Source organism: Lagenorhynchus albirostris, chromosome 5 (genome assembly GCF_949774975.1).
Source record: "Lagenorhynchus albirostris chromosome 5, mLagAlb1.1, whole genome shotgun sequence".
NCBI classification, from domain to species: Eukaryota; Metazoa; Chordata; class Mammalia; order Artiodactyla; family Delphinidae; genus Lagenorhynchus; species Lagenorhynchus albirostris.
In genome coordinates this window covers 137,350,537-137,365,593 of record NC_083099.1, presented here as the reverse complement: position 1 = coordinate 137,365,593, position 15,057 = coordinate 137,350,537, and the positions used below count along the sequence as shown (strand labels likewise).

Here is a 15,057-nt window from a genome sequence, read left to right as displayed (position 1 = left end):
CATTGGAAGTGCAGAGTCTTAATTAACCACTGGACCACCAGGGAAGTCCCCACAGATGATATTCTTAAAAATGAGTGAAAAAGGGTTAAATCAAAAGAAACTCATGCTGTGAAGAAGAGCCTTGTGAAAATAGGTGTTTGGAATTGTTTCTACCATTAGGTAAGTTTTCTGCTGAAATTGATGTTACTTTTAAAAAACCCCACCAAGTCTGTATACCTTCAGACAAAAAAACAAAAACATTTAAAATGTTTTACGACTTCCCTGGTGGCACAGTCGTTAAGAATCTACCTGCCAATGCAGGGGACACGGGTTCGAGCCCCGGTCCGGGAAGATCCCACATGCCGTGGAGTAACTAAGCTCGTGCGCCACAACTACTGAGCCTGTGCTCTAGAGCCGGCGAGCCACAACTACTGAAGCCCATGTGCCACAACTACTGAAGCCCACGTGCCTAGAGCCCGTGCTCCACAACAAGAGAAGCCACAGCAATGAGGAGCCCACACACCGCAACGAAGAGTAGCCCCCACTCGCCGCAACTAGAGAAAGCCCGTGTGCAGCAACGAAGACCCAACACAGCCAAAAATAAACAATAAATAAATTTATTTTTTAAAAACTAGTAAATAAATATTTTTAAAAATATATTGATATCGGCTACCTTTGGACAGAGAAAGGGGAAGACAGGAGAGGGCTACTTTGCAACACATATCAATACTTTTCTATAATGTTTGGGTTGTTGGAATATTTGCATGTATTACTCCTATTTTTTATTTTATTTTATTTTCTGGCCATGGTGCGCAGCTTGTGGGCTCTTAGTTCCCCAATCAGGGATTGAACCCATGCCCTTGGCAGTGAAAGCGCTAACTCCTAACCACTGGACCGCCAGGGAATTCCCTCCTATTTTTTAAAAAAATATTTATTTATTTATTTTTGGCTGTGCCAGGTGTTAGTTGCGGCACGCAGGATCTTTCGTTGCAGTGCTTGGGCTCAGTAGTTGTGGCTCCTGGGCTTAGTTGCCCCAGGGCATGTGGGACTGTAGTTCCCTGACCAAGGATCCAACCTGGGCCCCCCGCATTGGACAGCGGATTCTTAACCCCTGGACCACCAGGGAAGTCCCCCTCCTATTTTTTAATATTAATGGATTTTTCAGAGCATTGAGCTTATAGGCCATTTTGCTTTCATTTTTATATTTTTCTACATTCTTAAAAAAACAGAAATATAAAGAGTTAAATATAGAAAAATCCTAACAAACTTTTAAAAACTTTAAGGAGGCACTAATTGAGTCTAAAATGTCAAACAAAAAAGATGATTATCAAACGATTTTGTCTCTCAAAATATTTATTTCAAGTAGAAACTGGGAAGACAACAACATGCAAAATAGTTAAGTAAAAAAACCTTGACAAATACACTCATTTGGTCATCAAAATATAAAAAGCAGAAAATGATATTACATTTGGTACTTTGATTGAAAACAGTGTTACTCTAGACAAGTAATAAGCCCAAAGTGGTCCCCAGCTAAGAGTTAAAGCTCGTCTCTCTATCCATACACACAGTGCTTAGACAAGCATCATATATGTTTTTATCCAGAATGGTTCCCCCCACAGATCCTTATCTTTTTATTTTTGTTACTTTTATGGAAATTATTCAGTGTGTTTGTTTTTTATAAATAAACTTTTTTTTCAGAATGTCACTCAGCAACCACATCGGTCTCGGACAATATCTGGATCATTTTTACAAAAGTGGAAAAAGCCAAATAAAGGGTCTCAGGTTAAGTGAGAGGCGAGGGTGGGTTATTCATCGATACGGAATAATTTGTCGTTTGATCAGCACAGTGACATTGCCGAACGTGCTTTGAAAGTTGGCCCCTCCTGATAACAGCCCATGTGGATGCAAACCTCTTGGACCTAGAATCCTTTCTCAAAGGTACAAATGAGGCACAGAGAATCACTAGGAGAAGGGATGAGAACAAGCTGAGTCCTCGCCACGAGCGGGGTGCTGGCCAAAGAAAGTCACGTCCTCGTACATGCAATGTGCGTGGAAACGCAAAGTGTCCTGGCGCGGCTGTCCCCAAGGGTTGTCCCCAGGGCACATGTGAGGTGGGTCTGGTGCAGGAAAGACAGACTACTTGGATGAGGGGCACGCAGCATCCTCCAGAGAGTCAGGGTAGGGGAGCGGACCCTTACCACTGAGGCCACCGCAGCCTCCGGGGCGCCATCCTGGGTTTGTCAGCCGGTCTCTGCCCTTTCCTCCCGGGCTGTCCTGCGCCTCCTGGCGCTGCACGTCGGAGGGCTGGACCTCTGGGTCGTGCTCCTCGTCTGAATTGGACTCATCGTTGTAGAAGTGAATGGTGGCTTGCACGGGGAAGCTGGCCAGCACCTTCTCCCCGGAACTCTGCAGATACTCTTGACGCTTAGAAATGGGTAAATAGAGTCTAATATTTAAGAAACAAATACACCATTAATCAACCTGAAAACAGTCTTAAATTGCATCTAGAGGATCCTTTTCCCTAGAAGCAGCTAAGCCCCAATCTTCCCTCCTGATTTTGCCTTCACTGTGCACAGTAGGTTTTTTTTTAAGTCACCAGAACACAAAACTGTGGGCAGATGGGGGGACCTGGTAGTGAACCCCACACTAGGTCAGAATTGAGCTGTAATCTGGGTGAGCAGATCAATTTAGGGAGAAGGGTGTGCTTCCACAAAGGTAAAAGGGTAGTAAAACATTGAGTTCCAAAGTTAAGAGGCTCTCTCTGATCGAACAAAGGACCTGATTCATCCTGGATAATATATGTCCTATTCAAGGGATGCCTCACTCCCCTCTGACCACCCCCCCCACACACACAACAGAGGGAATGTCATGACTTTGGAGGAAACTTGACCCTGAAACCCTGGTCTAGAGAAGTGGCTAATCTTTCTGAATGTTGCCGTAGTAAATGTCGCCTGTAGGGGTGCATCCCTCACTTTGGCAGAATAGAAAATGGCAACCCTGGCAATTTTTCTAGAAGAGAGAGAGGGAGAGGGAGAAAGAGAGAAGGGGGGCGGGGGGAGGGAAGGGAAGGAAAGAAGGAAGAAAAGGAATATATAGAATTTGGAACCTCTACATCCAGGTTTTGTGAATTTAGGATTCCAGTTATACATGGAAAGTATTTTAAATGTCCCACCGTCCCTGTAATCTCTTCTTGTAGCTTTGACTTACTAATTGTTTGCATTTTCCCCTGTGGTCTTATAAAGGAACTGAGGGGGATTATCCATCGATCATTGCTTGTTTGCAAAGCTGATTTCAATTCCCCCCTTTTTGGACGGAGGAGAAAAGGGAGAGAAAACACCATACTATAAAGAATGTAGGGCAATTTTTAACTTTCTAAGATTTCCAATAGTTGATGGTTCTCCACCCCCAGGGGACCTTCAGCAATGTTTGGAGTCGACTTTAGTTATCCCAACTGAAGGGCAGCTACTGTCATTTAGTGTGTAGAAGCCAGGGATGCGCTAAACACCCCACAATGCCCAGAACAGCCCCACAACAAAGAATTATCCTCTCCAGTCAACTATATCTCAACTTTTTAAAATTAGCCAGTCCAAAGCGTCAGTAGTGCCGAGACTGAGAAACTCTGCAACAGAGAGAATGCACATCTATGTAAATCTAGGACAGCATAGTTTAGTGGTTGGCCATGTTAAAAATTAGGTGTCATGCTGAGGTATTTACAAGTGAGTGTGTAGGATGTCTGGGATTTGCTTTAAACTATTCTAACAACAACAGCAAATCTTTGGGAGAGATGATAAGCACGATCAGATCCTGAGAACACTGATAATTATTGAGGCTGGGATGCACATGGGGGTTCACTATATCATTCCCCCCATTTTTGTGTATAAAAAGATAAAATTTTGTAATAAAGATAAAGTTATGTATTCAGCCCGCAATGCACAGTTACACAGATGCAGGTCACACATCACCAGTCACTGCATTTTCAATGAATCAAAAGTCAGGGCACAGCAGAGTCTGTGAGGCAGGCCCGGGGTCAGGTGTGAAGGTGAAGGCTCATGGGGCATGAAGGAGGGGGTGGCTCCCAACCCCAGCCCACATTGGGGTCACCTGGGAAGCCTGTAAAAATACAGATACCTGCACTTTTCCCCAGCACCCCCAGGGGAATCGCCCCGCCCCACCTCCCGCCTGCATTTGTAAAGCTTCCCCAGTGATTTCATGAGGATTGAAGACCACAGATGTGAAACACTAGGAAAACTTCCTTTTTCCAAAAATCACCCTTTGATCAGTTTGAGGGGCTCTAATTTTCATCTCTGGCAATTAGTATCCTGAGTCTTATTAAAGCTTCTAGTCTTCCAAGACAACCAGGGGAAAAATACTCTGATGAGAGGTGACAGCGTAGGCTAGGTTTATTTTGGTGAAGGAAATGACACCTGGAAAGAGACAGGCTGAGAAAGATAGGAGAGAAACAGACATAGAGAAACAGATAAAAGTCCAGTGCATGAACCACTTGCCCAAAATGCATGAAATGTAAGAGGGATATAGGGAATTCCCTGGTGGTCCAGTGGTTAGGATTCCGCACTTCCAGTGCAGGGGACACAAGTTCGATCCCTGGTCAGGGAACCAAGCGGCGTGGCCAAGAAACAAACAAAAAAGAGGGATACAGCAGTGAGGGTCCTGATCTCCGCCAAGACCAGGACCATGAAAGAACTACTCAGAGGCCAGAGGATCCAACCGTGGTACAGTATCCATCCAGTCCCTCATTTACTTCACATCTACATTTAGGGGGTCTACTTTGCACTAGGCAGTACATTAACTTATATCCTGGGAGAAAAATAGAAATATACCTAAATATCTAAGTAAATAAGCTGATATGCGTATATAATTCATATGCAATTAAATTTAACACAAGGCAGAATATGGTATAAAAAAGAGGTATAAACAAGTATAAAGAAAAGAGGCCAATTCCAACTTGCAAATGAAACACTGAATGAATGAATAAATGAATAGATTCTAGAAATCCAACAAAATATCCTTGAAGTTCCTTGGGATAATCATAACTAAATAATGTTGGAGAATATACTGAATTATTTTCCATTTTTTGAAAATGTATACACTTGAAGACACTGAAGTGTATTAATGCTTATATTTAAAGGAAATAATATAGTCCGGCAGAGGGCGCCTTATGTGGAAGGTAGCCTTAATCGTTTTTTCAAGATTATTATGGACTGAAAAACATTATTCTGAAATGTCATAGATTTATCTTCAAAAATTATAAATTATCTTTAGAGGCTAATTATACGCATGTGTACTTTTTTTTTTTGCGGTGTGCGGGCCTCTCAGTGTTGTGGCCTCTCCCGTTGCGGAGCACAGGCTCCGGACGCGCAGGCTCAGCGGCCATGGCTCACGGGCCCAACCGCTCCGCGGCATGTGGGATCCTCCCGGACCGGGGCACGAACACGTGTCCCCTGCATCGGCAGGCGGACTCTCAACCACTGCGCCACCAGGGAAGCCCCACATGTGTACTTTTAAACTGTATTGTAATTCACACATTAATTTGTCCCACATAGGAACATCTACACTGAGAATCATTACACTTTTTCAGGTCAACATTCTTTAAAAATTATTTTAGCTTGCTTTATGTTATTAACTAGTTAATTATTATGATTGCAAATGAGCTTATATTCTCTTTCTTAAAGGTATGAAGTGAGTGGATACTGGCCAAATAATTTATACACATAGGTATTTTGCTATGTTTGTATCAATTAACATAAGAACCATAAAATACACCCATTTTAAAATCATATCTTGTAAACCTTTAGAAATGTTACATAAAAATAAAAATAATAATTTTAAAAAAGGAAACAATACATTTCTTACAGTGAAGTCAGATATTACCTTACAGGATGCTGAAACCCAAAGGCCCCCTTCGATCCAAAGGTTTGTTGGTCACACCCAGGCTCAAGCTGTAAAGACAGACACATACAAACACAGACACAGTCAAGAAGCCTCTGAAAGCAGCATCCTGAAGTTTTTAAAAATAAAATCTAAGTAGCCTGCACTTGTGTCAGTTCCAATTTTAGAGATAGTTTAAACACCTTAACAGTATTTGATAAGCTCCTCTCCCTCTTACTGTTGACATGATATCCCGGGCCCTGTGAGGGATCCCAAGGTGGAAAGATGAGTCGGACACAGTCCCCCAGTTCATGCATTTTAAATCTAATGAGGAAAAACACACATAGAGGCAAATAACTACATTACAAAGCACCATACAGTTAGATGCTAACTATTCTAAACAAGGAAGAGGATCAGGAAAGGGTTCATGGGGGCCTTGGCAGAGACATCAGTGGCACTTGGGCATGCAGTTCTGGGCCCATTCCAAGTGGAGCAGAGCATCAAATTCTGAGGGGCGGGAAAATAGAGAGCACAGCGTGGAAAGGTGGAGCCCAACGTGGAATGAATGAGAGACTGCATTGGTAAAAGGGCTCAAAAGGAAGCTAAGTCCAGACACTGAACAACTCGAATACCCACTACTGAGTCTAAGTTTCATTCTGGAGACAGGATTCAAGACCATTACTGACTTTGAGCTGGGAATTCAACAATCAGATCTGTATTTTAAGGATCATGGTGGCTGCTGGGAGCAGTGCATAGCATAGACTGGTGAGCTAAGGGCTTGGAGGCACCTGACAAGAGGTGATTTGAACTCAAGTAACACCAACCAGAAGGGAAAGGAAAGACAGATTCCAAGAACATTTGGTAGCATCCAAAAGGGCGGAGACCACTTGCTGGGGGCCCTGAATAGCCAAAGCAATCTTGAGAAAGAAGGAGAAGCTTGAGGCATTGCACTTCTTGATTTCAAACTATATTACAAAGCTATAGGAATCAAAACAGTATGGTATTGGCCTAAATACAGACACATAGATCAATGGAACAGAATAGTGAGCCCAGAAATAAACTTATGCATATATATCGTCAATTAATTTATGACAAGGGAGACAAAAATATACAATGGGGAAAGGACAGTCTCTTCAAAAAATGGTCTTGAGAAAACTGAACAGCCACATGCAAAAGAATGAAACTGGGCCCCTATCTTACACCATACACACAAAAAAAACTGGATTAAAAATCTGAATGTAAGACCTCAAACCATAAGCCTCCTTGAAATTTTACCAGGCTTATTTTTATAATATGCTATGGTAAGCTAAGGGAAAGAATGACGGTCTTTGGAACAAAATCTTTTCCATAATGAAGTTCACTCTTTGGGGTCTCCAAGAAATCACGTCTGTATTAAGCTCTGTTCATAATTATAAAGTATCTCTAACTGCTCAGACTCACTCTACCACCATAAGCAATCCTGGGCTGTCAGTGGCAATTTTACACCCTGTGATGGGAGAGGATATAATAGACAATGCAAGCCTTGGTGGACGCCTAAAGGCAGTGGTGGCTAGTATGGAGTAATAGCTTCCTTTAAGTGATTAATTCTAACCAGACTCTGGGAAACACATAGCACACTTTCATAAACTCTGTAAACTTTACCCCACAAACATACACAGATTTTAAAACTTCACACCTCAAATATCCTCCTCTTAAACGTCCTTTTCTGATGACTTAAACGTCTAAATATTCACACTCTGATAATTCAGGGTAACAAAAATGTATACAAGGTACACACTGTGTTAAAGGGATGTGCGACAGGGCTGAACAGCTACGAAACCAAAACGCCACAGACAGCACCTTCCCTTTGCACCCAGAGAGGTGACAGCTTTCCTTGGGGGAGGGGGGAGGGGCCTCAGGACACACTGACAGGGAGCTGTTGAAGAACGTAACTGTGCTTTAGCTGAAGGACGTCAAACAAGAACACCCCGCCGTCCAACAATGCATGAGCTCCACAGAAGCTCCTGACAGGGTCCCGGGAACAGTGAGCAGCCGCCGAACATTGGGGGTGGGGGGGGAGGTAGGGGGGTGATTGTTTAGCCACAGCGGGGCTCACATGTGATATGTGTATCACATCACATTTTTATGGCATTTGTACCGAAACCTTCTGATTCTCTCAGAATACATGTTTCCAAGTGTCTCTACCAAGAAAAAAAAAAGGGAGGGGGGGTGTTTGTGCGAAAGAAGAGATACAAGAGAGACTTTTGTGAGGATCTCTCTGTGTTCTCTGCACACATGCCTCTGACTCTGGTAAAGCTACGATGCAGGGGGGCGGGGGTGGTAGTTGGATGAATTGGGAGATTGGGATTGACATGTATACACTGATGTGTATAAAATTCATGAGTAATAAGAACCTGCTGTATAAAAAAATTAAATTAAATTAAAAAAAAAAAGCTACGATGCAGGAAGCCTGGAAGATGGAAGGACGCGCAGGAGAACACAGTTCCTTACATGCCCTAGAAATCGTCTCCCCTGCAGGCTTGGGCCGTCATTCATTTTTTCCCAGGCAAGGGAGGGAGACAGCTCCCAAGCGGTGGTACCAGGGGAACCAAATGAGCGAGGGTGACCCTACTGCTCAGGACACAGGGTCTTGAGACTTTCCCTCGAATTTAGATTGTATTCTTTTTTTTTTTTTTTTTTTTGCGGCACGCGGGCCTCTCACTGCTGTGGCCTCTCCCGTTCTGGAGCACAGGCTCCCGATGCGCAGGCTCAGCGGCCATGGCTTACGGGCCTGACCGCTCCGCGGCATGTGGGATCTTCCCGGACCGGGTCACGAACCCATGTCCCCTACATCGGCAGACGGACTCTCAACCACTGCGCCACCAGGGAAGTCCTATAGTATTCTAACTGTGATCTGCTCGCCTGCAGTTGTGGTACAGGTCACTAGGCAGTGATCCCTCACCCCTCACCCGCACCATTCCCGACCAATGACATTTCTCAAGAAATACACAACAGAGCTCAGGAGCCGAGGAGTTCTCCTGCTTTGTCGGCAGAGGGCGCCGCTGAGCAAGGAGCCGTCCCTCCCCGCGCCGGGCTGCCCTCCCCAGGCTGGGGCTCCGGGGAACCGAGCGCGATGCTTCGGGTCTGCAGTCGTCCGCAGCTGACCGCTCTGCCCGGCAGATCGGGGTCTGCAAAGAGCTGGCCAGGGGGGGAGCCGGGCAGCGAGCTCTACAGCCCCCATGAACACCCACTCTCCACCCCGGCCCCCCAACAAATCCATGAACGCAACTGCTTGATCCGTTGTGCCTCGCTGATGATCAACAGAAAGTTGTCATAGCTTAACATTTTTCTGCGAGTAATCTTCATTTTTCTCACAAATGGCCTTCTCATAATAATAGGAAAAAAAAAGACTACCTTACATTAGAAAGTGTGCTGTATTTTCATTCTTGCAAAGGGAGAGGCTATACAAACACTTCATTTAAAAGAAAATTGGATAATTTTTTCTCCCAAACACCTTTTAAATCTTGTTTAAGAACTTAAGTTTGAATGCAAAAGAAGGAATTACTTCCATTATTTAGATATTGTATGTAACAATAATTTGCGCTAAAAAATAATATTCCTTGTTAATTTAATATAATTTGATTTGCTTCAAATAGTAACCGAATTAAAACTCTCATTATTCAGACTAATTTAATAAAAGAGTCAATTTCAAAATGCATGAAAGGTCTGAACCTGAGTTTCTTATCATACTAAAAATAAGTGCACAATGCCACAGGTGTAACCTAATGGTCCTTCCCAGCCCAATTAACTCCAGCATTTTAAAAGTCATCAATTTATATTTTAAAATATAACAAAGGACAGGCAAATTCTATGAAAGTAAGTCATTACTCCAGTAAGTATAAAACAATTTCGTTACCAATGCAGGAGACAAAAGAATAGTGGTGGTGATTAATCTTCACCCACAAAGCCCTCAGCTGGAGTGTGTTTGCTCAGACAACATGACTTACCCCAGGAGTGCTTGCAGACAGGGCCCAGAGAGCTTCAGAAAGGGCCAGGCGGCGGGTGGGGACTTTTAACCACACCTTCCAGGCACCCGAGACAGGGCTCTGCCCGTATTTGCTCTGTGGCACCAGCCCAGGGCTAATGGCACACTCAGCTTTTCTCTAAGATGAGGGGGACCGAGACAGACTTCTCTCTTCTACCTGCCGGTTAGCAGGAAAAAACCCAACATGGGGGAATTCCACTGGTGGCCCAGTGGTTAAGACTCGCCACTTTCACCACCGTGGCATGGGAGGGGTTCAATTCCTGGTCAGGGAACTGAGATCCCTCAAGCCCCGAGGTGCGGCCAATAAATAAAAGAAGAAGAAAAAACCCACCATGGAAGAAATCTCTTATAATGCCCTTGAAACAGTTCTGCCATAGTGGCTTTGCTTTTCAAGAAAGGAGAAGAAAGCAAGAGCCAATCTGCATATGACTCAGATATGATCAACACCTAGCTGGCCAGGCTCCTACCCCCAGACCCCAAGGCACCTCTGCATTAGATGACCAAGGGAGGGACTGGCCGAGGAGGCCTTTCATGGTCCCTTTATTTTAGGGATGGTGCCACTTCCTGGCTGAACTCGTTGATACCTACAGTGCCCACACTTAACCTTACCTCGCTTCCAGTTCCGGTGGGGTCAGCATCCTGGGGGGTCAGGATCCAAGGTCTCCATGGTGTTTGGCTGGAAGGACACGGACCAAGAGTGAACCCCAGCATTTTCTGCTTTTAAAGTTAGATCATAAGAGTTAACATTCTTATAATTTCTAATGTCTGCCTAAGAGTCACTGGACACACCAGAATGTTCTCTCAAGTTCTCAGTCTGTGCCATTTGCGTTTTTTTCTCCTGCCACATTCTCAGTTCTCTGCCTTCACTGGGCTTTTTGAGAAATCCCAAATATGATACACATCATTATTTGAGGAATTTCTCTTCCCAGCCTGGCAGGATTCTTCCATTCAGACTCCCCGCGGTAGCTGGCTACTTTGTTGCTCATTAATTTCTGACTGCACAGAGATGAGTCTACAGAGTTTTACGATGCAAAAAGCGGGAATGTGTTTCTCCTCTCTGGCTGCCTGGCCACCCAGGCCCTTCCACAACTCCCCTGCTAATTTGATTTTAACTTTACTACCTTAAAAAAGGCTGGTGCCCGTGACAGCGAACGCTGAGTCCCACGCACAGGGCAAACAAAGAATGTCACCAAGAGTGTGACAGTCAACGTGACGCGACCCCCTGCAGGGTTCACTGAGGGGCCCCCGAAGACTTCACCGATCCCAGCCCGGTGGGTTTCAGATCTAGAAACCGAAGCTTTGGCCCATTGCCGGGCACCTCCTGGGCCTCCGCACTTCAGAACTGTGCTCTGAAGCCGAGAAGATTCTGCGTCCCTGACTCCGGCTAAGGAACTTTCTCTGCGTCGCGTCGGGCTCCAGGGCTCCGCCTGGCTTCGGGGGCTCAGCGCGGCCGGAGCATCCTGCCTGCGCTCCCCGCACCGACGCGCCGTGGGGACACCCTCACCTCTCGGGCCCGCGCGGCGGTGGTGGTCCCCGTGGACCGTCCCCGGGGCAGTGACAGACGCGTCCCCGCGCCTCCCGGGCTCCAGCCGCTGCCTCGGGTCTCATGGTGCCCTCGGAGCCCGCGCCCCTCCAGCGGCGCCCGCGACCGCCCGCGCCTTTAACCGCTCAGGCGAGGGCGCTCACCTACCCGCGCTCTCGGCGCCAGGTTTAAAAACGGGGGCGGGGCGGGGAGGGGACACGGGAAACCCGGGAGAGGGTAGGGAGGGCACCGGAGAAGCTCCGGGAGGGGACAAGCAAAGCTCCAGGAGGGAGCGCCGCGGGGGGGAGGAGACGAGGTCAAGAAGGGGAATTGGGAAGCCCTGGTCAAGGGTGTGGAGGGAACAAAGGAAATCCAGGCATAATCGCCAGGAGCGGGGGCGAGGAAGTTCGGGGAGGGGACGGCGGGAAGTGACACAGAAAGCCTTGGAGAGGAGGGCACAGGGGGCAGGGGTCTTGGGCGGTGGAGTCGGGGGCGCTCCCTTGCCCAGGGGCCTCCCGCGCCCGGTGCTGGAGAGGAGGGATCCCTGGGTTCTTCCCGCCCCTCTGGGGTCTCCGCGTCCCTCGGGTTACTTATTCCTGCATCTAGGTCTCCAGATTTGCGGGAAATCTCACGTCCACGACTTTTAAAGCGGCCGCGGGGTTTGGGGGGCGGTTACTGAAGCCTGTGGACCCGCCCTGCCTGCGGTGCTGAACCGTGGGCGCCCGGAAGCCCCGACCGCGGTGCCCAAAGCGGCTGTGGGGCTGCAGCAACGCATCCAGGCGGTGGAAGGTGGCGGAGAGAGCTCTCCAGATGAGAGCACCCTTCCCAGCGACGGAGGCCTTGGAAAAGGATGTGGCTTTCTCCGAGGGCGGGTGCGATTTTCCTCTGTGCCCCGGGGCCGGCACAGAAAGCGCCTTGGATGAGCCGGGATGGCGCGCGTGCCCTGGGAATACCTGGCCGGGCTGCAGGGCTCGCGGGGGCGCAGCTGTCGTGGTCCCCAGCGCTCGGGCAGGGTGGGAGGAGTTTCATTAGTAGAGCCCGGCGGCAGAACCCTGAAGGCGGCCGGCCTGGACTCGGGCCCCTCGCTTAAGTACGATCTGCTGCCCAGTGCCCCACTGATGCCGCGTCGAAGAACGCGAGCTTACTTTATGTGACTTACGGTAATGGAATTTTTTTAAAAATTAAAGAACTTCAGACATTAAAATGTTTCCACATTTTTTTTCCCCGTTTAAGAGCAACAGGTTATGGCTTCCCTGGTGGCGCAATGGTTAAGAATCCGCCTGCCAATGCAGGAGACACGGGTTCAAGCCCTGACCCGAGAAGATCCCACATGCCGCGGAGCAACTAAGCCCGAAGCGACAGCTACTGAGCCTGCGCTGTAGATCCCGCGGGCCACAGCTACTGAAGCCCGTGCGCCAAAATTACCGAAACCTGTGAGCCTAGAACCCGAGCTCCGCAACAAGAGAAGCCACCGCAATGAGAAGCCCGTGCACTGCAATGAAGAGGAGCCCCCGCTCGTCGCAACTAGAGAAAGCCCGCGCGCAGCAACGAAGACCCAGCGTAGCCAAAAAAATAAATTAATTAAATAAATAAATAAAATTTTTTAAGTTGTGTAAAAAAAAAAGGAGGGTGGGAGGGAGACCCAAGAGGGAGGAGGTATGGAGATATATGTATATGTATAGCTGATTCACTTTGTTATAAAGCAGAAACTAACACACCATTGTAAAGCAATTAGACTCCAATAAAGATGCTAAAACAAAAAAGAGCAACAGGTTATGACAATAATGAAACCTTATTAAAGGCGAAGGGGGGAATTAATTTTAAAACTAAAATTTCACACAATGATTTTAAAAGACACTGAGTATAAGGGCATGGGGGAGGGGAGGCAAAGAACATTAACAGACAACATTGCAACAATAAGATACCATATTTAATCTACCAACAGAGAAAGGATTTTATAAAGGGACAATTGGCAACCGGTGCGGGTGCCTTCAAACGAGAGTCGGGAATGCAACTGGGGTACTTTCAGAAAGGTATGACAACTTACATCACATGCCTTAAAAATATTCACCTGTTTGGCCCAGTAACTCTACTTCTGTGTCTATATTAAAGATGTGTTCAAGATGGGGATGAAGACGTATTTAATTACAGAAAGGTGTTCATTATAGTGTTTTTTATGATGTTGAAAAGTAAGTCTCAAAATATGACAATGATTAAATAGATGATAGTGGAATATCAGGCAGCTAATAAAAACATTTTCTGACTTGAACAGCATGGGAAAATACTTGTGATGTTAAGAGAACAAAATTGGGGCTTCCCTGGTGGTGCAGTCGTTGAGAGTCTGCCTGCTGATGCAGGGGACACGGGGTTCATGCCCCGGTCCGGGAAGATCCCACATGCCGCGGAGCGGTTAGGCCCGTGAGCCATGGCCGCTGAGCCTGCGCGTCCGGAGCCTGTGCTCCGCAACGGGAGAGGTCACAACGGTGAGAGGCCCAATTTACCATTTTAAGCATTTTCAAATATAATTCAGTGGCACTAGGTAGACTCACATTGTTTGCAACCATCACCACCATCCATCTCCAGAACTTTTTCATCATCCTGAACTGAAACTCTGTACCTATTAAACACTAACTTCCCATTCCTCCCTTCACCAGCCCCTGGTGACCACCATTCTATTTTGTCTCTATGGCTTTGACTATTCCAGGCTTGTATAATAGGAATCATTTGTCCTTTGTGGATCATGTATTAATTTTATAAGTTATACATTTAATCTTCACCCCAACCCTGCAAACAAGCATTATTCCCATTTTACAGATTAAGAAACGGGGGTTGAGAGAGATTAGATAACTAGTGCAAAGTCACCATCTGGTTAGAGAGCCAGTACTCTTGGTCCTGCTGGGTACATGGGCTTTGGAAACCAAATGCCAAAAAAATACATTTAAAGGTCAAAAAGGACTCAAGACAGCATCTGCACACAGTAGGTACTCAGTTATTATAATTTTTTTAATTGAAGTATAGTTGATTTACAATGTTGTGTTAGTCTCAGGTATACAGAGAAGTGATTCAGTTATACATACATATATTCTTTTTCAGATTCTTTTCCATCATAAGTTATCACAAGATATGGAATATAGTTACCTCTGCTATACAGTAGGTCCTTGTTGTTTATCTATTTTCTATACAGTAGTGTGTATCTTTTAATCTTAAACTACTAATTTATCCCCACCCCCACTCAGTTTTGTCTTTTTGCTTTGTTTTGGTTTTCTTTCTGCCAAACACATGTAAGACCACAATGGCCACAGCTGGAACAATTTGAACAGCAAAAGAAAGCAGTATTAGGTTATAACCCAAAGTATACAATAAATATTATTGAGTTCATACTGATACCAATAAATACTGAATAAATGGGCAGAATTGGCAAGTATTCTTTTTAAAATTTATTTACTTATTTATTTTTAAATTTTTGGCTGCACTGGGTCTTCGTTGTTGCCTGCAGGCTTTCTCTAGCTGCAGCGAGTGGGGGCTACTCTTCACTGTGGCGCATGGGCTTCTCATTGCAGTGGCTTCTCTTGTTGCAGAGCACGGGCTCTACGCACATGAGCTGCAGTAGCTTCACTGCAACATAGAAGCCCCCACGTGCAGCAAT

At 46.1% G+C, this 15,057-nt stretch overlaps 1 protein-coding gene across 1 annotated transcript; it reads right to left on the bottom strand.

The window, feature by feature from the left end:
* Positions 1-2,115: 2,115 nt before the first annotated feature.
* Positions 2,116-11,506, bottom strand: RIPPLY3 (ripply transcriptional repressor 3). The gene is made up of 4 exons (XM_060149456.1): positions 11,394-11,506; positions 10,499-10,565; positions 5,869-5,936; positions 2,116-2,425 (listed from the first exon to the last, which is right to left on the bottom strand). Exons 1-4 carry the CDS (start codon positions 11,495-11,497, stop codon positions 2,116-2,118), a joined length of 549 nt encoding a protein of 182 aa, XP_060005439.1. The 5' UTR covers positions 11,498-11,506.
* Positions 11,507-15,057: the final 3,551 nt, after the last annotated feature.

Bases quoted from the DNA above. Each gene is read 5' to 3' on its own strand.
- RIPPLY3 (XM_060149456.1), bottom strand. From the start codon at position 11,497: ATGAGACCCGAGGCAGCGGCTGGAGCCCGGGAGGCGCGGGGACGCGTC. The intron at 10,566-11,393 runs GTGAGGGTGTCC...GTGTCCTTCCAG, and splicing joins CCGCCGCGCGGGCCCGAGAG to CCAAACACCATGGAGACCTT. The intron at 2,426-5,868 runs GTAATATCTGAC...CTTAAATATTAG, and splicing joins GGGTTTCAGCATCCTGTAAG to ACTCTATTTACCCATTTCTA.